Genomic DNA, 22,578 nt, shown 5'->3' on the forward strand with positions numbered 1-22,578 from the left:
CTCATGCTTGTCTATTTTTCAGTGAGTTGAGAAATTTATGAAACAAGAAACGTATAATCTTTTTTATTCATACGTGCATGTACACATGTATCCAAGTCATATTTCACTAAACAGTATGTCATCCTGGCACAGCTACACTGTGGACCATTCTGGTAAGCCAAACACCAGAGAAATTGTTTCTAGTTCCTGTCAGTCATGCTCTTCTTTCTTGTCTTTTCCATATGTATCTGCTAACCAATAGATCAGTCCCTGCATTTCTGCATTTGCAACTGAGCTATGCCCTTGCCATACTGTCTTTGTTCTTAGCAGCACGCTTCATTGTCATACAGATGTTTCTTGGGCATAAGGTATCTTTGCTATTCATTAAAGATATTTGGAGCTCCTTTGTAACATGCCTCTTGGGAAAGCCAGAACCACCTTCTGCCACAGCAGTGCTATGTAAGATTTGTTATTTTGAGAGCCAGAGCCATCATTGACATGCGTATATGTTTGCAGTGGGTGCAGAGTGCTTGGTTTCAGCTTGTTTACCAAGGAAGTGCTTGAAAGTTTGCAAACTTATCTGTTTTATATCATTTGGATGTCTTCATTCATAAAAACACCTCAGCTGATCCCAAGCCGAAGCACTGGGGAGAGGTGGACTTGTTTAAATAGCTTGTATCCCACATCTTCTCAGGACAGCAGGTCTCGGTTTTGCAGACTGCATCATTACAGCTGGTGTGAGTTCTCAGTGTGTAGCATTTGAACCATTGTCTAATTCTCAATCTCTCCTGGATGCAGACAAGCTGCTCTGACTGTTGCCTCAGGTTTTCAAAGTGAATTAGTTTGTGAGTGTTTAAATTTGGAATTTTTCTTCAAACTGTCTGTAATTATTACCTCCTACCAGATCAATGTGTTTCAGATTGCTTGAATGTAGCTTGCTATATATTTTCTCAATATTTTCTTTCTTTATACAATGTTTTATTGAAATGAGGCCACCTTCAAACACTGAAATCTGTGGGGAGCAGTTAAGTGTTTGCTTATTGTATTGAAAGAAAAAGGTGTTTTAAATTTGTGGGCTGAAGGATAATAGGGCATGATTTATTTCTTTTGAAGGTTCTTGATATTTTACTAAGCACCCCCACTATTGTTGAATCGGTCACTAATACATTATTCGCTCTGCTCTTTATTGACAGAAAAAAGGCACGTTAGCATCCGTCAACTCCACAAAGCCAGCTAGGAAATTCTCTTAGGAAATTCTGATAAAGACTTACACTTCTCTTGAGCAAGTGAGATTTTGACAAGCTAAACCAAAATTATAGCAAGAAAAGAATGAAGACTGTGGGGTGAAGTATGAGAGGCCTATCTGGCTATGCGTCAAAGGGAAGGCAAAATATATTATGGGAGAATTATCTTCTAGCTTGTAGCCTTTTTGCCCTTGAATCTCCAAATAGGGAATCCAAATGTTAACTAATGATGGGTTGTTGACTGGAAACTAGCGGCATCCTGTAGGTGCTACAGAATATTTGCCCTTCGGTACATTTCAGTATAGACCTTGTTTCCATTAAGAAAGTCTTGTTGCAATTTTCTTTCTAATCTTGAAAAATGGAACTGTGGCAAATGAAACTGTTATTTCCTTCTTTAGAGTTGATTTAGAATTTGTTTGAAAATTATGGCTGGTAAAACCATAAATATACAGTGGTTAGGGAAGTAATTTGCTCTCAGGCAAAACTTCTGAAAATTACACCCAACAGTTCTCAATATATTTTTCATTCTATAGTAATAACAATAATGATGCTAGTTCTTTGACACTTCCCCATTAATGGTGTCCAAGGCACTTCACAAAAATTGCATTGAGATTTGATTGAAAAAAATTATTCAGTATGCTGTTCCTTGGAGCCTTAAGAAGAAAAGGGGTTTTGGAAGTGTGTCCTTCATTCACCAAATGCTTTAGAGAGAGTGAATTATGACAAGCAGGAGAGAGAAAAGGAAGACTTTATGGTGAAGCTTCAGGAAACAAAGGGGTTGAGTAACTCTTATATATTGGAGTGAAGGTAAAACTTTGAAGAGGTATGATAGGTCAGGGGAAGGAACAGCCTCTGACCATGAGTGGTGGTGATGATGAGAGGAAGGGCATCCTCAGCAGGACTGAGTTAGATGGACTCACAGTGTGGAGGAACAGGTACTGAGAAGGTCACCAGCATAGTATTCCTGGATCAAGGCCATGGAAAACTCTTGTCAGCAGCAGAATAGCTTGTTCATATTTTCCAGGGGTAACACTGGTGTAGCTGGGGCTAACAGCAGCACCTAACAGCATCATGTTCATGTTCTTTCTTTGGAACAGTGGCTGGATCTAGGACATAGAAGTGGGTTGCCTCTTCTCAGATCCCAGGCACACCTCAGAGAAAGGAAACAGGGTGGAAAGCAAAGCAAAGTGCTTTTCTTTTTTTTTTTTCTGTGGTTCAATGCAAACAAAACATGCCTTACAGACACCTCATTCTCGGTTTTAAAGTTTACTTAGCATGGTTCCCAACTGAGTTAAGTTTGTGAGCCAGTGGTATGACAGACCTCATTTATTTAGCATATCTGCTTCTGATGACTGTTAATATATCACATTCTCCTAAAGCCTTCCATTCAAGGATGTCATTATGCTTTAATAAAGTTCACTTTAGTACTAGCAATCTCGTAAGAAATATTCTTGTTTAATCATGCAGGGTTCACCCTGAAAAGCCACGAACAGTCTCAGCTCAGTCAAGCACTTAATGTGTACTTACCTTGAAGTCAATGGGATTGTGTGCTTGAAACCAAGCATATGCTTACACGCAGAGCTAGACCATAGTCAAAGTGCATAGCATTGAAACATCATCTATAAATGGAAGATATTGTCTATAAATGGAAAACCTAGCACGTAGTTTTGTTTCTGAAGTGTTCTGCTACCATAGGTAGCATAGTTGTTCCTCTAACATGGCAGAATCAAGTGGTTAAGAAATACATGTTCCTTGGATTAAAATAGTATTTTCTGGATTAAAGTCTCTGATCTGCAATACACGGTAAGACTGAGTTAGAGGTTTTAATGGCCATTTCTGGCTTTGGGAAATGCAGGTAAAATCCTGAGGACCATGTGCTTTGGCGTATAAAGCTCTAACTTCATAGATCATCCATCCTTTCCTTTTTATAACATTGGGTGATCCTTAGGATGTATTTTAATGGAATTGCTTGAGCTGCAAAATTCAGATTTGTGTTTTATACATGGGGATTGCTCTGTTTTACAGCACATTAATGAAAGAGGTGGAGGTCATTTGTGAAATGTGGTCTCTGATAATCCTTTACTATTATTAGCCAGCTTCCAATTTAAAACCACTGATCTTTATGAGAACAGGTTAATTTCAAAAGTCTTTTAGGATTTTATAGCCTCTGCTCCAATTCATTGGTGTAACTGGCTCATGGTGGGACCTTTGTCCACAGGAGACAGGAGCTCTTATAAGCCTGGCTAGCTAAAAAGTACAAACTGTATGTTTGAATTGGCATCTCCGCTTCAGTCTCTGGCAAGCCACCAAAGAGGGTCAACTTCTGTTTCAGATGTTCGACAAAATCAGACAAATCTGCTTCTGTGGTACCTGCAGGTAAAATTCGAGGAGAGTTTAGCCATACTTTCTCCATCTTCTCCTACATTCTCACTCATGAAAACAATTGTTATGAATCTTGCACCATTTCTGCTGGCAGAAGTGGCTCATGTAGACATGTGACTGTAAACATAGTGAAAAAAATTTGCCTTCAGATGTGGAGGAGGCAGATTGAATGGTGGCTGAATGATGACAAAGGAGTGTTTTATTCCATCAGACTGCAGTGGCTGCAGGACCAAAATGCAACTTGCTTTCCTATCTGAACAGAGGGATTATATTTATCAGAATGTCATAGAAAGCTGCAAATGATGCATGAGCACGCATTTTATCTTTCTCAGTGAGGGGGATTGTGTGACAGCTTCAGGGCTTGTTTCGGTGAACAGTAGATCACAATACTTAAGCACTCTGCAACATCCTTAAGAAAATGAAAAATCTCTGGGTTTGCTAACAGTGGGGCTGTGTGTGGTACTGGTTAGCTGAATTTCACAAGGTGGTGATGGGGCACAGTGCTGTGACTGCATGACACTTTACAGCGCTGTGTGGGCTAGAAGGCAAGGTTTTCCAGGAGGGCTGCTGAGGAGAGAAGGCAGTGTTAGGGTGGTGTTTGCCCTGGTTGGAAGCAAGTTGAAAGAAGCCAAATCCATTCTTTCCATAAAGTTCTGTGCTGTGGAGACACATCCCTTTGATCCTGTCAATCTCAGGCATAGCAAATGGACATGCTTATGACTCATGGACATGTACCTGTACCCCACACTCCTGCAGCACTGTGACACCTCCTCTTGCTCTTTATCATCCATTACTAGTGAGGATCTGCAATGTTGTATGTTGAGTCACCATCCCTGGAGGTATTTAAAAGATGTGTAGATGTGGCACTTAGAGATATGGTTCAGTGGTGGACTTGGCAGTGTTAGGTTTATGGTTGGATTCAATGATTTTAAAGGTCTTTTACAACCTAAATGATTCTGTGTTAGCTAGGGTTTGAGGTTTTGTGGAGGTATGAGCAAGGAACCTCTCTCATGTTACATTACTTTTCCCAATCCCCAAGCCTGAGGCCTGGGGATTTACATCAGTGGAAGTCTCCTGACTCTCCCTGGGGCAGGTCTTGATGGACCTTCTGTCTGCCCTTCACCATGTGCAAATAGGAACCCAAGCAAAACAGAGAATAGGCCAAAAATGACCTCCCTGCTGGAGCAGAAATGCCAAAATCCTGTAGAAATCTGATGAATTGGGAGTGTGAATTGCAGTCCTCTGATCTCCTTCCTTGGGGGATTTGGGGCAGGGTTGTAGGACACTTTAGCAGCACATTGTCCTATATTGGAAGTCAGCACTGGTTCATGCTGATTATCTGTTGTTTTCTTTATCTGGGATTGAATCCTTTGGTTCTTCCTGATTGGTTTGTTTTGCCAGCTGCTCCATGTTAAAAATAAAAAAGTAAATAAACAAGCAGTCATAATTGTACTTTTGCAAAAATGAGGTTTGGACTAAATTCTTTTTTATCCATATTGAAACACTTTAGCAACATTTGTTTTGAAGAAATTATTAAAATTTAGGAAACAAAGAGTCAAGATGCTCAGTGTATATTAGGAACAGTTAGTGCCTTCTGGACATTCCATCCTTTACAGATAATTTGGCCCTGGTGGACCAGCCATTTAACCCATTCAACAATTGGAAGCGCTGAGACACTAAATAGTTTCACAATTTGCGCAAGACAGAGGACTCCAATATCAGCGCTATTGGGCATTCGGGACCATGCGTACATCTCCAGATGTCATTTCTCTCTTGTGATGGAAGAATCTTAACAATGTCAATTTAAAGAGAAGGTGTAGGCAGTGAGGAGAGAGACACAAAATCATCTAGGTTTGACATAACTTTAAGTGATAACATGTCTAGGTTATTATGATTATTGTGATTCCTATGGCTTGGTGAAGGGCTTTTTCCCTTTGGAGTGGTAAAAAGCAGAGCCTTTTCTTCTGTCTACTTCTATTCTTTGGGAACTGAGAGGTGGCATACCAAGAGATAAAACGTCTTATTCTTCTTCCAGTCATCTCCTTTACACATATTCTTGGACAGGTTATAGAGGGACATTAGTGATCCTTTTGATTCTTGGATCTCACTGAAAGGGAATAGCTCACTGTAAGCAGCTGTCACAGTGACTCTCAGGCCACTCATGAGTTAGATCATTGCTGTTCTCATCTGAGGAGGAGTTTTGTGCTCGTCAAGACAGGAAAAATTGAGTTGGCAGGAAATGAGGTAGAAACATGTCTGGAAGGTGAAGACTGCGAGAAAAGAAAGCAGGAGTGGGAGGGGAGGTGAATACAGGGCCAGAGATGTGAACTGAATGAAACCATGATAATGAGACAGCTGGAAGAACATCTGAGTTGGATTTGGGTATTGAGGGGAGAGAGAAGTAAACTGCTGGTTTAGCCCATTTTGTAGAAGCCCATGTACTCTGTCAACAGCCTTTTGTGTCCTCATAACTGAGTGGAGATCAGAGATTGAAGAAGATAAAGAAGCTAGAAATTGCAGTCATTGGGATAAGGACATATTTAATGTACAATTAAGATTTCAATGGATCAGGTTAAAGAAAAAGAGAATACCAGTAAGGAGGTGGAGGTGGTGATGGGAAGACAAGACAGCAGGCTGATATGTATGTGTAGGAGGACTTCTGGGAAAAAGCCAGGTTGAGTTTTTTGGCCTCGTGAGTAAAGTTGAGCTCTGAATGCTGACACATTTTTCGCTCAGCTCTGCCCGCACAACAAAACATTTCTCCTTCCCCTGATAAATTTGCTGAATTATGGAGTGGTTTTGTGTTGTGGGGGCTACCTTTGTCATCTCAGCATTGGGTAGGAGTGACAGTTATTTTCCTAAGACTGTTGCATTAACCTGTGGTGTGACCCATGACATAAAGCTGAAATTTAAATTGAAGCTGATATTAGAATATGATTTATTGTCAGTCTAATAAAGACAATGCTGTAATTTGACTTTAACTTCTATGCATTCTTGGAAGTATCCACATTTGCTGTGTTTGAGAAGACATGTGGTAGCATGGGTAGTCATTAGCCTTCTGATCCTTGGTTACAGCCTTGTTCATTTTGTCTCTGATGGGTTCTGATCAGTGATACACATAGCAGGGAAACTGGCCTCAGTCTTAGCAGGCAACTGCCTACTTTCCTGAATACTGAGGATAACTGAAGCAAAGGGTGGTCTGAGGTGGCAGATCTGACTCTGAAATGGGGACATTTTGTCAGTCTGTGCTAAGAAGACATTACCTTGTGTTACAAAGTGTTTTGCATTTGTTGGTCATGGTTGGAATCCAGCACTGAGAGTCCTCCAGGCTACTGATGGTCTGAAAAAGAGCTAAGTGGTTGAGTACTTGCAAACTCGGGTATCTGCCAGTCACTATACATGCTGTGCCTTGTGCCAGGGCTGAAGCAAACCAAAAGAGGAGGAGATTGTACAGTTACAGAAGTCATGCCTGTCATCTGGGCCTCCTCAGGAATGCTGAAATATTCTGCACAGTAATTAAACATGCCATGAGCTAGTAAGCTAAGAGAATTTACAAGAGACCATACTGAGGCAGTAAGGGAAGCACTCAATGTGTGGTCAAGTTAACACTGTACAAAAATGTCTGAATATCTGCAGAACAGGTATTTTTTATTTCCGTTGAGTTTGGCAGGCCCCAGGTGCTATATATGTGCTCCAATTCATTGCACAAACTTTTACTGCTGAATAAGCTTATTTTACAGGGTTTTTATATAATGTATGTGGTTCAGGTTGTCTTTTCGGGAATGAGGTCACTCTGAATCTTCTTTCTTGTTCAGCTTCCCTGTCTTCCTTCCTTAAGTTCTTTTAATGATTTCTTTGAAGCTTTTCTGTGCAATCCTAGGATAGGAGCATGGTCAGACACGAGCATGGTTTGTCTGTATATGTGGGTATACCCTCATTTTGTACAAAGAAACCTTGGTCCTGTTTAGCTTAGTTTCTTTGTCTCCAAGTAGGAAATCCATGCTGAGAATTATTCCAGAAGAGATATTGAATAACACAGTGGTTAGCCATGCTCCTAGCTATGGCTTTGCAATTGTCAATACATGGGGATTTAACCTCTCTGCTCTTGTGTGATGTGTGCTGGATGCACAAAGCTGTTACAGCCTGATGGAGATAGGAACTACAAGTGGGCTCAAGTGAGATGAAGCAGTAAATGCTGTTCTTCAGACACAGAAGTCTCAACTCAGCATTTACATACTTTTTTCCTCCAAAGTACACAGTGTGAGGTGGGGAGCAGCTGGTTTTGAGGAGATGAAGGCTCAAGTATTACCAGGTTTACCACATCTTTAGAAGCTGACCCAAATCCATCAAGCTCAGTGGAAAACAGCCAATGATTTTTGAGAGCCTCTGGATCAGGACCTTAAACCCAGCTCCTGCAATTTGGCACACCATCTTTTTGCACAGTTGACTAATCCTCATCCCAGTTCTGTACTCTCAGGAAGCCAGTGCAGAACAGTGTGCTAGCAGGCTGCAGGGACCACCCTCTGAAGTGGCAGAGGGCCTCTTTTCACCTTAAGCATGCATAATAGCCTGAACACAGCTGTGTCTGCAGAGTTACATTTCCTGCAAAGCTTTGTCTTCTTTGCAGCTGGATACTTGAACCACCTTGAGCTATGGAGGGACTTGAAGGGCTTTAAAGGCTCTGAATCAGATGTCTGGCAATGGACGGTGCTGAAAACTATTAAACTTTTGTTCATTGGTCCTCGTGTGGAGGAAGTGAGAGCATGGACGTTTAACCCCCTGGAAATGATTAGAGATGAGAAGCACAAAGGAGGCCTTGATGAACATTTTCCCCATAAACCATGTATTTCCTAGCTTTCTGGCTCCTGCTGCTGACATGAAAAGCCAGGGCCTTGGTTTTTTTATTTTTCATACTGTTTTCAAACAGATACTTTTGCAAATATAAACATGCCCCAGCATTGAAGGTTTCCAGCCAAATTAAAGAGTCAGCACTGGAAAAATCAGCCTTCTGAGTAAGGTCAAATACTGGTATTCATTGGGTCCATATGTGCAAACTTCAGTTAGTATGGGATAGAACCAGGGCAGCACTTTGCAGAACTGAGCTAGTTTCAGAATGAAAATCTGGAACTGTCCTTACGGATGCCTAGGGTGTGAGCAGTAGATTTGAATGTGTCAAATGAAAAAAGACCCATGTCCTGACTATTGGTTGCATTTCCATTCCACTTTAACCCTTCCCTCTTAATAGGAAGAAAGAAGGTTGAGAAAGAAAATGTGCCATTTGGCATTAATTTTGACAACTCACATTTAGACATTCTTATCTGGGACCATGCTGGGTTTAATAATTTCCAACTACATGACTATAAAAGTTTAATTTTGCTGTGAGGATGCATGCCTTGCAGTCTTTAATTTAATAAATGGGAAGGGTTTCTTTATAAGTTGTACCACCTGCAGTAGTAATAGAAATCAAGACACTGCCTGTTCTTTCTTGGGCTAGATTGACATTTCAGCCAACATGGAAAGATTCAAGCTACATACTGCCTTTTTTTAAAAAAAATTATTTTTAGCTGTAATTTGTCAGAGCTTGCCATTAAAAAGAAGAACTGACGAGTTTTGACTCCTGAAGAACTGACTTGTGAAATGACGACTTTTTGCTTAGAGCAGCAGATGAAGAAATATTCTTCCTGCCACTGTACTGTAATAGTGGGTTAGTTAGTAGGAAAAAGTTGGTAGAAGAGGAAGTAGAATGACAAGAGAAATTATGGCCTAAAAGCAGGATCCTTAAAAGGTATCATCATTATACAGCAATCCCCTATTCCCACTCCCATCAGCCAACAGAAATGCCAGGAGATCTGCAGCACATGTCAGCCAGCTAACCTTCCTGAAAGGTGTTATTGTTGCTGGTTGTGCTGCTAAGGCTCAGAAATGTTGGCGGCTAAAGAGCTACAGGTAAAGAAGACAGAGCCCCATTAGTTAGGAGAATGCCAGAGGTGAAACTGCAGTTCCTCCCTGGTGCTGGTATATCATTAAGGGTCCCAGAAGAGTGTAGGAGGTGGAGATGCTTGAAGGTTAGATGGTATGAGTTATTCCTTAACTTGTGCCTTTTCACTGAGGAGCAGAGGAGGTGCATGGGTTTTGTGTGGTTACGCAGCATGACTGGAATGCTGAGAAGAGCTGGGATCCTCCAGCTCCTGGCAACAGAGATTTTAGATTGTGAGGATGGGGGGTATCATTGTTGGAGAGGCCCTGGCAGTGTCCAGTTAAGCAGGGCATGGGACCAGACCTGACGGTGTCCAGCTTTATGATGAGGGGGCTTAGGAGCTGTTATGAAATTTAGTGGTGTTCAGGGCAAAGGCTGAAGCTCCAGGACAAGGTTCTGCTTTGGAAAAAGAGGTGGGTCAAGTGGAGTGTAGGGACATTTATATGTGTTTTCTTAAGGTTTTAATAACTGAAGGGCATCATTACATTTCATCCATCCCTGGAGGGAGAAAGGACTTGAAATCTCTCAGCAAATATCTCTGTGTCAAAGGTTTTAAACCATTGCACAACTACAAAGCATGCCAAGACACCAAAGGCCTTAGTGAGATTCCTCATCAACATTGTCATCTTACCCCTGTGGAAAGGGGAATTAATGCCTACAACAAAACATTTAAACCTGACTGCCTTCAGTAAGACTTCTCAATTTATCTTTGGGGATATAAAATAACAATGGAGCATGTTTTTTCAGGGCTCTTTTGAACTGGTCTGAACTACTTAATTATTGTTATGAGTCATCAAGTCATTGGCGTGTGTATTGGTATCCTGTTGGCATGAGGCCAGAAGATATCACCTTTCATGTTGAGTCTCCTGGATCTTTAACGTCCAGTCCTTGGATGAGGCACAGGCCACAGAGGGATTACAGATACACTGATTTAGTCTCATTTGTGCCTTGCTCCCTCAGATATTTGGTATTCTTCATGTATTTAACAGCCAGAGTAGTTGACAGTTGGAATAAATTCTCAAGAGAAGTCATCACAGTAAAAGTGAGTGACTTTCTGAAAATATGTATGAATCTGTCCCCTCTTATTTCATGCAGTGAAGGTATAAGATGAGAGGTTGAAATTCTGTGATCTATAATACAAAGGTCAAAGTTGGTAACTGTATTGAAAGCTGGGATTCTTTGAATGCCCTAGCATCATGCCTGAGAGTACCTTAAAAATAGTAATCCAGCTTTTTATTTTTAAACAGGTGCATTTTTTATTACATCAAGACTATCTGCCCTAGGTCTCTTACACCTGGGTCGGAGCAATCCTAGGCACAGCTACAGGTTGGGCAAAAAGGAAATTCATGGTAGTCCTGCGGAGAAGGACTTGGGGGTGTTAGTCAATGAGAAAATGAACATGAGCCAGCTTCAGTGTGCGCTCACAGCCCAGAAAGCCAACCGTATCCTGGGCTGCATCAAAAGGAGCATGACCAGCAGGTTGAAGGAGGTGATCCTGCCCCTCTACTCTGCTCTTGTGAGACCTCACTTGGAGTATGTCGTGGTTTAAACCAAGTCCCCCTACTCCCGGAGAGTTAGGAAGGAGAATCCAAAGAATGTAGCCCCCACGGATTGAGATAAGAACGGTTTAATTGCTAAGGCATAACACAAAACCCCTACTGCCATTCACTACTACAAATAATAATGATACAGCAAACAGCAAGTGAAAAGAATACAACACCCCACCAGCCACCGACCCATAACTCACTCCACCCTGCCCGGCCGAGCACCATGTGCTCCCTCCTCCATTTTCCTCTAGCCTACCCCTCCAGCCTTCTCTTTCCCAGTATGCCTCCTGGGCATCACGTGCTATGGTATGGAATACCTCATTGCCTAGTCTGGGTCAGGTGTCCTGTCTCTCCTTCCTCCCGGACTCCCCTCCTCCACCTGGCTGGAAAAAAACCTTGAACAAAAAACACCCTCAAAACATGCTCAAACCATGACAGAGTATTGTGTTCAGTTCTGGTGTCCTCAACATAAAAAGGACATGGAACTGTTGGAACAAGTCCAGAGGAGGGCCACGAGGATGATCAGGGGACTGGAGCACCTTCCATATGAAGACAGGCTGAGAAAGTTGGGGCTGTTCAGCCTGGAGAAGAGAAGGCTGCATGGAGACCTCATAGCAGCTTTCCAGTATCTGAAGGGGGCCTACAGGGATGCTGGGGAGGGACTATTCATTAGGGACTGTAGTGATAGAACAAGGGGTAACGGGTTGAAACTTAAACAGCAGAGGTTTAGATTGGATATAAGGAAGAAATTCTTTACTGTGAGGGTGGTGAGGTACTGAATGGGTTGCCCAGGGAGGTGGTGAATGCTCCATCCCTGGCAGTGTTCAAGACCAGGTTGGATGAAGCCTTGGGTGATATGGCTTAGTGTGAGGTGTCCCTGCCCATGGCAGGGAGTTGGAACTAGATGATCTTAAGGTCCTTTCCAATCCTAACTATTCTATGATTCTATGATATTGTGTTAATAGATGTAGCTTCTAGAAGAGCTTTGTCTTCACGAGCGTAGCATAGCTAAACCTATTGCTTTGCATTTAACCTGTGTGACTGAAGTTTGGACAATTGCCTAGAATTGTGAAATCCAAGCTCATTGATAGAGCCAGTCTCAAACTTGTGCAATCCCTCAGCCATATAGATAGTGTGATAGCATTCTGCTCTTCTCCTCCTCCCCCCCCCAAGTCTAAATTAAGGATGATTTAACTGGGTAAAGTGAAACCTAGAAGAGAACCTAAAACCTGACGGAGAAGGTAAAACCTGTCATTGGATCAGACAGGTCTTGGGTGCAGATTGCTTCTACTCTAACTTGGTTTTTCAATCAGTTGACACCACCTTGTTTTTCTGGAGGGCAGCCATTTCCCTTTGCTTAGCACAGAAGGCAAGGCTATGGAGGTGTTACGGCAGGCAGCTTAGTCCCATTACACCACATAACCCTGGCACTGAAGATGGTTCATCAGTTTTAACAGAAGTAAAACCGAGCCGCTGTTATCTCCAAAACCAATGCTGCCACTCCATCGTGGATGTGAAAATAACTGCTGAGACAGCTCTGCATGTGTGGGTTTTTGCACACTCTGCAGAGAAGCAGAATAAATAGAAACCCCTTAAATAGATTATTAATTAGCCTTTCCGTGACAGATAGCGTGGTAGGAAATCCATTAGTGGATGTCCGGGTGAACTCACTGCTTCTGGAGCAGTTTTATTGTTTTGTGCTTTCTCATTTTCCTTGCAGATCTGAAGCCCTGGGTGTCAAATTTCACCTATCCAGGTGTGCATGACTTTTCTCAGCTTGCACTGGATGCCAACAGGAACCAGCTCATTGTGGGAGCAAGGTAAAGATTATATCTTAATTAGCCCAGGGCTACTGCTCATGCTCTTTCCCTTCAGGTTCTGGCTTCAGAGGAGAGTGTGTTTCCAGCTTGTGTGGCTGGTCTCCCCCTTCAAAAAGAAAGCTGTAATTTATGTAGAGGGATTTGGACTCCTGCTGTAATTGCAAAGAAGAGAAAATTACTAGAATTAAGGAAAAAAAAAAAAAAGATGCAAGCAAAATGACTGGTTAATGAAGCCAAATGCTAGCATCTCTGTTTGCATCATGAATGGTAGAAGAGTTATAGTAAACCACTCTGCACCATTCCTCTGCCAGCACAGAATCTGACTTTATGGTTTATTTGCCATGGCCAGACTTCCCCTCTGCAGCAGGTTTACCTATGCACGTTTATATACATTGTAGTTGCAATGCAGAGGATTGCTTTCTTCTCAGAATTCATTCCACAACCTGTTCGCTTCAACTTGCTGATATAGCTAGATCCTCACTGAATGCATTTTTGTGTAACTCTGTTGTTCTGGCCCATTGTATATAATTAGCATATATTTTCCTTTATTTTAAAACATTATTTTTATTTAAGATGCCATAAGAGGAATATGGAAACAGACAAGATGAGAATAGGCAAGCTCTAACAAATTTAGAGCTGTGTTTGTAACAGGGGAAAGAACTATGGTTCAGTGAAATAATGTATGTCAGTTGTAGCTGAATCATAAGCCCCAACAGCAACTATTTTTTATTGCATAATAAACAGATAAGACAATTCAAAACGAAAAGACTAAGCATGGTCTAACAAATCAATTTAAGTATAACATTTAAAATCAGATAACATTGTGGTAGCAGTCTCTACTTATTAATGAAAATGAAGGAGGAGAAGACTGCTTTCTTCCCAGGTTATTCTTCATTAAGAGACAGAGAGGTGGGGAGCAGAGCTAGAAGAGCTCAGGAGATGAACAAGAGAAAAGAGCAAGAGTGTAGCAGAGAGGGAGGGTTTTGCTTCACAGAGACAACTGAAGTGTGATCGAATGTATATTTTTTGTGTGCATTTGTGCAGTAAATAATAACACCTTCCTGTAGCTGTTCAAATTGCCAGAGGCGCTCCTGCTTTTCCTACAGAAGCATTTTGCTTTTCAAGCCACGGCTTTACCTGAGCTTGAATCTTTAACCAGCAATTATTAATATTTATTACTTCAGAATGGCATTACTTTGGGGACGGCCGCGAACAGTGCCTTCTGCCAGGCATTGCACAAACACAGGCACATCGCTCTGAGGAATTTATGGTTTACATAATTCAGCTGCACGGCAGGCTTCCCCCTGCACAGACCCTGCTAACACAGACATGCTTCACCCCTCCTGCTCAAACCCCAGCAACATGTCCTGGAGGGCATCCCTGTCTCCACCAGAGCTGTACAAGTGTGGTTAGACAACAGGCTACAATATCATTACAAACAGGGGAATGACAGCAAAGTTGAATTCCTGCTGGAAGTACAATATATTGCAGTGTATTGCCTCATGAGGATGCAGTAACAAGTATTTATAGAATTTGCTTGGAAAAGCCAGTTTTCATGAAGTATTACCCACCTGACTGGGAGACTGAAAGTTTCAGTGGTGCTATACAGCTCTGCTGAGCAATTCTTGATAGAGTTAATAGGCAATATAATTTCCCAGGGTGTTTTTTTGGGGGGGTTGGATACAGGTTTGGTATAGGGAAAAGTGGAGAGTGCTGAGCCCTTTCCTTCTTCACCGTCTCATTTCCACCCAGTGTGAGGTGACAGGGAGAGGTGCATGAACACAGGGGTGTGGATGGTGTCCTCAGCACTGCACAGCTCTGGGCTCACTGAGCTCTTGGAGACGTACCAGAGATATGGGAAGGGGAAGTGAAGCCTTATCTGTTCCCTCCTTCCTTGATAAATCCACACCTTGTTCTGGACTATTTTTAGGGGTGATTTTTTGAGTCATTAGTTGCTCATGCACCATCTGCTTGAATTTGCAAATGAAACAATACCTCAAGGAGATAGGAGCTGTCTCTATCCATCTCTACAGGGTGTAATTTATGAAACCTAAATTTAAATGTTAACCATGTTTAAATGTGCTACTGTAGATCATATTAGTAGTAACACCAGCTATTCTGGGGTTATGGAAGGAGGTTGGCTTAGGGTGGAGTTTATAAGTACTCCCACTTCTCAATTTCCTGGTTAACATCATTCTTTCAAATGATAGCATTATAAATTATTTCAGACTAGTTCTTTCTGTCTCTGTTTAAAAGCAGTATGACCTCACCACAGCATCTCTTTGGCTTAGTTCATCCTGTGTTTCAAAGCTTCACAAAAAATGCTTCCTAGAAGAAAAGAAGATCCTGGGGCTCATGAGTGGTTTTGGTTTCAGGAATTGGACACAGCGTGACTGAAACTGTAAGAGGTATTGAGGGCATGCCATGCAGACAGGGAGCTGGAATAACACAAGCCTCAGATTTTGAAGCTTTATCCTTATCTGAGAGCCCTTCCTAATGGCTGGTGCTGTCTGAGTGCAAACCAGAGGAGTTTGATAACACCGATGCACCAAACACCTGCCAAGTGAAATCCCAGAAACAAAAGAATTAGTTTCAAAAGCCCACCATGGTTTCTAAGCAACGTATTTACTTGTCACATCATTTGTAAAATCCAAATGCTTGCAAGTAAGGGTATGAATAGTTTAGAACATTGTAAATCTCACACTACCCGTATTATGAACTACATTTCATTAAATATAAAAACACGCATTTGAAAAATTCATAACCTTCTCTTTGACTCATAGTTTGCATGTTTTGTTTGTGTTTTAAATGTAGTGTTAGTATTTTCATGTACTGTTTTTCTTCTGTGAATGAGTGATTGTTTTGATATATTTGCTGCTTTTCTCAGCTTTTGAACGCATGTGATTACTATTTGAGCTTATTTTAATGGGAGGAAAAACAATTTTCTAGACCTCATTATTACTGAGAAAAAACTTGAAAATATGATCACAGCAGTGATTTCACCTCCCTAGTCCCCAGGGAGAGTGAGTTTTGTGGAGGAGCTACATAGTGTAGTTGTGACATCCCATCTCGTCAAGGAGCCTTTCTCCTCAGGACTATCTCATTACTGACTGGGCAGAGACAAGAGCCAGTAAAGAAGTGATGATACGAAAGACCCTGCTTGGAGTCAAGCCAAAAAGTATACTTCACAAGAACTCCCTGGCAAAGACAACATAAAAGGTTTAAAGGAGGATGTTTGAGACAACATGTGACAATCTGGCACGACAGCAAGCTGAAGGGAAACAGCTTGGACAACAGGAGGATGATACCCAAACAAATGGCTGCATGGAGAGTGGTTGGGAAGCCTTAAAGGAAACATTTAACTTTTCCCAGAAGGAGACTGCGGGGGTGTCAGCTCAGGGCAGTAGCCTGCTGGGGCTGCGGATGTGAGAGGCATGGCTATGAGGGTTGGCCATTCGCAGTGAGTGGAGGTGTTACTGCAGAATACCAGCCAGAAAGCATCATGACCAGAAGCCCTCATAGTTCTGCCTGCCAAGAGGGATGTCAGCTCCATCAGGAGGTGGGAAAGGATCATCTCTCACGGCTGCCACATGGGGAACTGCAGCTAAGGAGCCCTTGTCCCAGAAAGTCATTACCAAGAAGAGGCTGGACGTAGGGAGTAGTGAGCAAAGGCAAGGCTGCATCAAGGGTGCAACTGGCAAGTAAAATGCACGTCATTCTGGACTACCAGACTTCCTTGCCATAAATGTAAAGCTACTAAACTACTGATGATTCAAGTCAGGATGCTTTGATGTGGGTGATTTTCGTACTTGATTTAGAACTGAACATGCCTACTAATGCTGAGTAGATATGTGTAAGAAAGGAGGTATTAGTCTGGGGAGTAGGGAAGGTGCTATATGAACTTTCAGGGGTTATTTGAGGGTGAGCACAGCAGTGTGGGTGCAGCCCTTCCTGGCTATTATTGCTTCTGGCTGTATAAGAATTAAACCAACTCTGGATCATGCCAGTTTAGAAGATGAAGACTGAATGGAGTGACTGATGTCCCAAAAGAATTGTTTCAAGTTGCAGCTTGCAGAAATATGGCCAATTGTAAATATACACTAGGACCCTGAACCAGCAGGTTTGGCACCCTGAGTTTATTGAAAGTCTCTGGTGTGTGATAGATTAATCTGTCAGAGACCAGGTTTCACACAGATTTCTGGCTGAACATAGGCTCTTTCCTGCCTGGTTGGCAGAAAGCTCCAGAGCACTGCAGTAAAACTCTCAAAACCTGTGTTGCTTGGAAAATATCACTCTTACCCTTGGGCATCTTCAATCCTGTCCAGATCTGGACTGCCACTGAACCCTGAAGAGAATAAGTCTCTGCAGATTACGTTGCCTGGGCAAAAAAAATATTTTGAAAATCAGGAAATTCAGTGGCAGAAGTTGGGTCAGAGTTGATCCACAATTTAGAGTATCAGCACTGGGTCTAAACTCTGTCAAGAATACTTTTTGTTGCCAAATGATCAGGGTCCCTCACCAACATTAATCCTCACAGGGTTTCTGTGATGCAGGAAAGTGCTAACAATTGCACACTGAAGATGGGAATCCAAGGCCCAGAGGGATTAAGAGCAAGGCTGCCCTATCAAAAGGCTGTGATGTTGAGGCATGTGAGTTTATGGTAGATTGGAAAGGTAGCACAGTGCAATGTTGCACCTAACTCAGTTATTCCTGCAGCAAGACTGCACTTTCTGAAGGTACTGGTCAAAAGTCTGCACAACCTCACATGTCTCTGCACTTGACTAAGGTGGACATAGCCAAAGCTCTTCTATGGACTCACAGAAAACCTGTGGCAGAGATGAGATTTGGACCCTTTACTGTATGTATTTCCACTTGTAGTGGAAACAACAAGTGCTCTCAGCCTTGCATCTCCAAAGAAGATGTAAGTCTTAAAAATGCTTGGAAAGTCTGTGAGTCCCATACACTGAGACTGTGGGGCTTCAGCATGGTTTAAAAAGTTAGCTGTCGTGCAGTGTGGAGAGTCTAAAATGCAAAGAAGTTAACACTGGCCACAACCACATGGGCATAGCCAAAGGTTAAATAGTCCACTGGCTTGTCCTGTTATCAGCCAGGAATGACATACCATTCATCCCTGACTACAGTATTTGACTCAATACTTTCCTGAGACAAACTGACTGAGCTGAGCTGCTGCCATTTCTGATGGCTTGCATTAGTATCACACTGCCTTACGCCAGCTTTACCCCTTACTAAGTCATGTTTGGCTGAGAAATTACCTTGCTAGTTGAGGTATTAATGAGGACGTGAGCAAGCAAAGAGCATGATAATGTTTTTTTATTATATCCAGATTGTAGGAGCGTAGCTGAAAGCACTGCTGCAGAGAAACCTAGAACAACAAATACTGTCCTTTCTCACTGATTTTTCCTATCAGACAAAAGAATGCTCTAATTAAAGTTGCATCCTTGTGTTGAGGTCTGAAGGGGGACTGATAGCATGGTGATGTGAGAAATAAAAGGGAGAATCAGTCTCTGAAATTAACAGAAACTTTCAAAGGAGCACTGATGTTTTTTCAAAGAAGCTGCCTGACCTGCATGGTGAAGGAAATGGTGAAGGTGAGAAACCTGTGATTAGGCACTGTAGCTAGTTAAAGCCATAATTGGGGGTGCACACTTTCTTTACACAGGGAACAAAATCACACAAAAGTGTGATTTAAAGTGCAGGTTTTAACCTCTCTGACTGAGCCTGGGATAGTTCAGAGGGAGATTTTTCTCTCTGATACTCTGCCAGGTGAGGTCAGCTCAGCCTTGTATAAGGGTGGAGGGGTGAAGGCCCACTGGGATGCCTCTGTTTCTTACCTATAGATTTGGCTTTCCTCTGCTGGTCTACAGGGAGTCTGAATTTGCAATACCCCAAATGTGAGCTGTTCTTGACATTTATTGCTTTTGGAGGAGAGGACAGGAAGGGACAAAAGGACAATTTTTGTAATTATAGGATTCTGGGAACTTTGGAGCCTGGTCTAAATCTTGTTGAAAGTGGATGTTTTGGGGGCTTTTTTAGCTAAAATTTGTGCATTTTCTCAAGCAAAGAAATGGAATTTTAGTTAATTCACAAGAGATAAATAAAATAAAATGTTATGCTGCAGCAGTGACAGATTGCTGGGCTGGCCCAATGCACAGAAGAAACTGCAGCTGCAGAAGAGCAAAGAGGCAGCCTTGCCTCAGGTGTTGTGCATGGAGAAGAGGGTGAAGCAATGGCAGCCTCTGATCTGTCATTTTTGCTGACAGAGAAAACAGCCCTTCAAATCACCTGCAAGGCAGTACCATCTACCTCTCTGCAGATGACCTCACCAGCGTGGTAGTCTGTGCACATTCACCCATCATTGGAGGAACCAGGCTTTTGTCTGACTCATGGCCAGTGGCTGCTCAGCCAGTGCTGTTTGAAAGGCAGTCTTGGTCAGCACAGGCTGATAGGAAGCATCCTCACACAGAAAATTGCAGGCCTGACTGGAAACATATCTCATATTCCAGGTAAATGAAAATTGGTGATACCCTATCACAAAAGCAGCCACCCATGAGAGGCTCACTTGCTTTAGTAACACACTGAGAATAATTAAGTTTGAAGATTGTATTTCAGAGAGTGGGGTGCAAGCTAACACAAGGTCAGGATTCTTCAGCAAAAGCCTTGAGGTCTTGGACGTGACATGTTATACAGCATTGCAGGCTAGGGCTGCAGAGCAGTGTCCTTTTGCGTTACTGAAAATATTCTCTTGCTCTGGTTAAATTGGTGATATGTCAGTTTTATACGGCAGGGCTCACCATAGTGACTTGCATATCAGTTTATATCCAGATGTTTAGGTGCTAAGCCTACTGTTCTGTGCCACTGCAAAGCTATAAAAACCGTGTCAAAGAGAAGGGATTGGTTGGCAATAACTTAAGCTCAGCAGCCAACTCTATCAGTATTTGCATATAAGTCATGCTGAACTCATCCAGAGTTTGAGAAAAGCCCGATAGAACTGAGCATGTTTATCAGCCTAAGGAGGCAGGTGGGGAGGCTGCCATGGAATATCTGAACAATAATCAGCACATCAAAAGAAGAGGAATTTTACAGTATTACTTACTGAAAGCACAACTAAAAGTGATGGTGCCATGGTTTAAAACCAGCAAATAGGAAATCAAAGGTCCCCATGCAGCTCAGGGCCATATAAATGTGCTTTAAGTGCTCTGTGACTCTGCCAACTGGATTAGAGGGGGAGAGAAGAGCTGTCAGCCACGTTTCAAGAGAGACTTGAGGTGGCATGTGGGATAAAATGTGATGGTCTGAGAGATGGACTCGCTCTTCCAGGAAAACAGGAACAAACCCACACACACAAGTTCTGAAAATTTGGCTCAGTTTCCATCTGAGGTTTGAAAGAAACTCATCTAATGAAACAGAGGGAGGGAAATGTAACAAAGAAAAAAAAAACATTTCAATGGGTCTGCTTTTTATAAATATGTTCAAACAATATTACAGAATACCCCCACACCGTGTTCTCAAAGTGTGCACATATGGCTACACTCCAGAAAAAAACGGGCATCTCAGAGCCATGGCAAACTCCATCACCCCCAAGTAGGTGGGATCACATTGGAGCGAGGCTTTGCTTCTCTTGCCCTGGGGAAAGAGAAGGGCCAGAGACACCAGAGCCAGCTTGCTGTTCTCCTTGCAAGCTGATGTAAGAGGGGACATGGCTGTCAATCCAAGTGCCAATCTCCTTCCTGCATCTCCCTTCCATACCTGCTGCCATCCACGTGGATTTCTGAATCCTGGTATAGTCTGAGGGGTGCCTCAGCTTTGTTGTTGTCCTAAATGCTCTGCAGCTGTAAGTATCTACCTCTTTTGACTCTTCCTAGAGCTGGCCCTGAGTATAGAGTATGTAGCCTGAACAGATCTGTGCCATTAAAGTCAATGGTAGTTTTCCTCCATTGACTGGAATATAGAGGATTTGATTTTCATCCTTGTTTCCACTGAGAAGTACTAAACAGGCCTTAGTGGCAACCCAGAAACAGTAGCTGGGACCCTGGCTTTATTTGTAAGATGCTTAATCAGAATGATATGCTGCTTGTATAAGGAGCCTCTTCTAAGAGAATGTTCTTTTAGCTCTGGCTGGAATTATCACTGAGAAATGTTGGTTTGGGAAAAACAATTGCTCATACAGCATCTGCATTATATTACTGTATGCTGTTTAGTATGGTTCTCTGTTGAACGTCTATTGATTTTTAAGGAAGTTTGATGCACCAGACAAGTTTTCCTTCAATAGAAACAAAATTACTGCTGAATAAGGATACAGATTGCAAGATACATAAGCAAGGTTCCCCACCTTTTCTCCAGCATGTGTATGCCAGTCCATTCTAGTGAATCCCTGAAGTAGCCTTTGCAATTGTCATATTACACTCTGGATCAGTCATGTAATTAACTCCTTCTGAGAGCACTGGCCAGAATCATCCTTTGGGAGCTGGGTTTCTTGGAATGGTTGGCTAGTTCAGAAATGTGGATAATCAACTGATAAGTTCAGCCACAACTGAACCCACATAGAGGTACTGTGCATTAATGTAGCATGAGATTTGGTAGCCAGGAGCCCTGGAGTCCAATGTCCATTCTATCACTGACTTGCTGTGTGCTTTGGAGAAGGTCATTTAACCTCTCTCTGCCTCATTTTCTCCATTAGTATTAGGGGGAGGGATGATACTAACCAGCTTCCAGGGAGTCATGAAGCACAGCTAAGCTGTGTTTGTCATGTAGTGTGGAAGTATAAAGCATATCTAAGGCCTTCAGGAGCAAAAATAGGAAGAGCTGACAGAATTTGCTGGTTCCTAGCCCAAGGCTCACTCTCAGGACATGGCTTCCAGGACAGTCATAAGGAGGCATTTGGTTTGTCATATGCATAATTCTGTGTCTTCTTTTGTATCACCCAAAGGACCCTGTTCTGTTAGTTATTTTTCTTATTATCTACACTGTGACAGTTGTGAGTCCCTCTTGCAGGCCTGGCTTTGGATTGCAGCACAATCCCCACCTCAGGAGGGGAGCTGGAGAGGGAGATGGTGATCTCTTCTCCACGGTATCCAGTAGTAGGATGCATGGGAATGGTTCAAAGGTGTGCCCAGGGGAGGTTTGGACTGGACATTAGGAAGCATTATTTTACTGAGAGAATGGTCAAGCACTTAAACAGGCTTCCCAGAGAGGTGGTTGATGCCTCAAGTGTTTAAGAGGTATTTGGATAGCCCTGAATTGGTCAGTCATGGATTGTGTGATTGTTGTAGGTCCCTTCCAGCTGAAATTATATATTGTATTCTATTCTACAAGTATAGGGAATGCCTTCTCAGATCACCACCAGTGAGTCTCCAGTACCTCACCTAGGATGTGCTGGATGCCTGTTTCAGTGCAGTACTAGCCCCCAAAGGGAGAGCAACTCTTTGCTCAGTTCTCTTCAGCTTTTCATAAACTCTTTTTTTATTATTTTTTTTTTTATTATCAAACATTATTATCAGCTTCTGTTGGCTTTCTTTCTACTTGCAGGGTAAATGTCTGTGTACAAAGATAGCCTGCCCTGTAATGAGGGAGGGGCAAGCTTCTGACGCTCACTGTAAAGGGGCAGGCAT

General features: G+C 42.4%; 1 protein-coding gene across 1 annotated transcript in view; it reads left to right on the forward strand.

Moving 5' to 3' along the window:
* The window catches only part of SEMA5B (semaphorin 5B), a 275,414-nt gene that overhangs the window by 140,352 nt on the left and 112,484 nt on the right, over positions 1-22,578 (forward strand). The window contains exon 4 of the mRNA XM_005153798.3: positions 12,850-12,949. Within this exon, the coding sequence (XP_005153855.2) occupies positions 12,850-12,949 (100 nt within the window). The remainder of the gene's footprint in view (positions 1-12,849; positions 12,950-22,578) is intronic.

The sequence above is a fragment of the Melopsittacus undulatus genome, chromosome 4, assembly GCF_012275295.1.
Source record: "Melopsittacus undulatus isolate bMelUnd1 chromosome 4, bMelUnd1.mat.Z, whole genome shotgun sequence".
Classification (NCBI taxonomy): domain Eukaryota; kingdom Metazoa; phylum Chordata; class Aves; order Psittaciformes; family Psittaculidae; genus Melopsittacus; species Melopsittacus undulatus.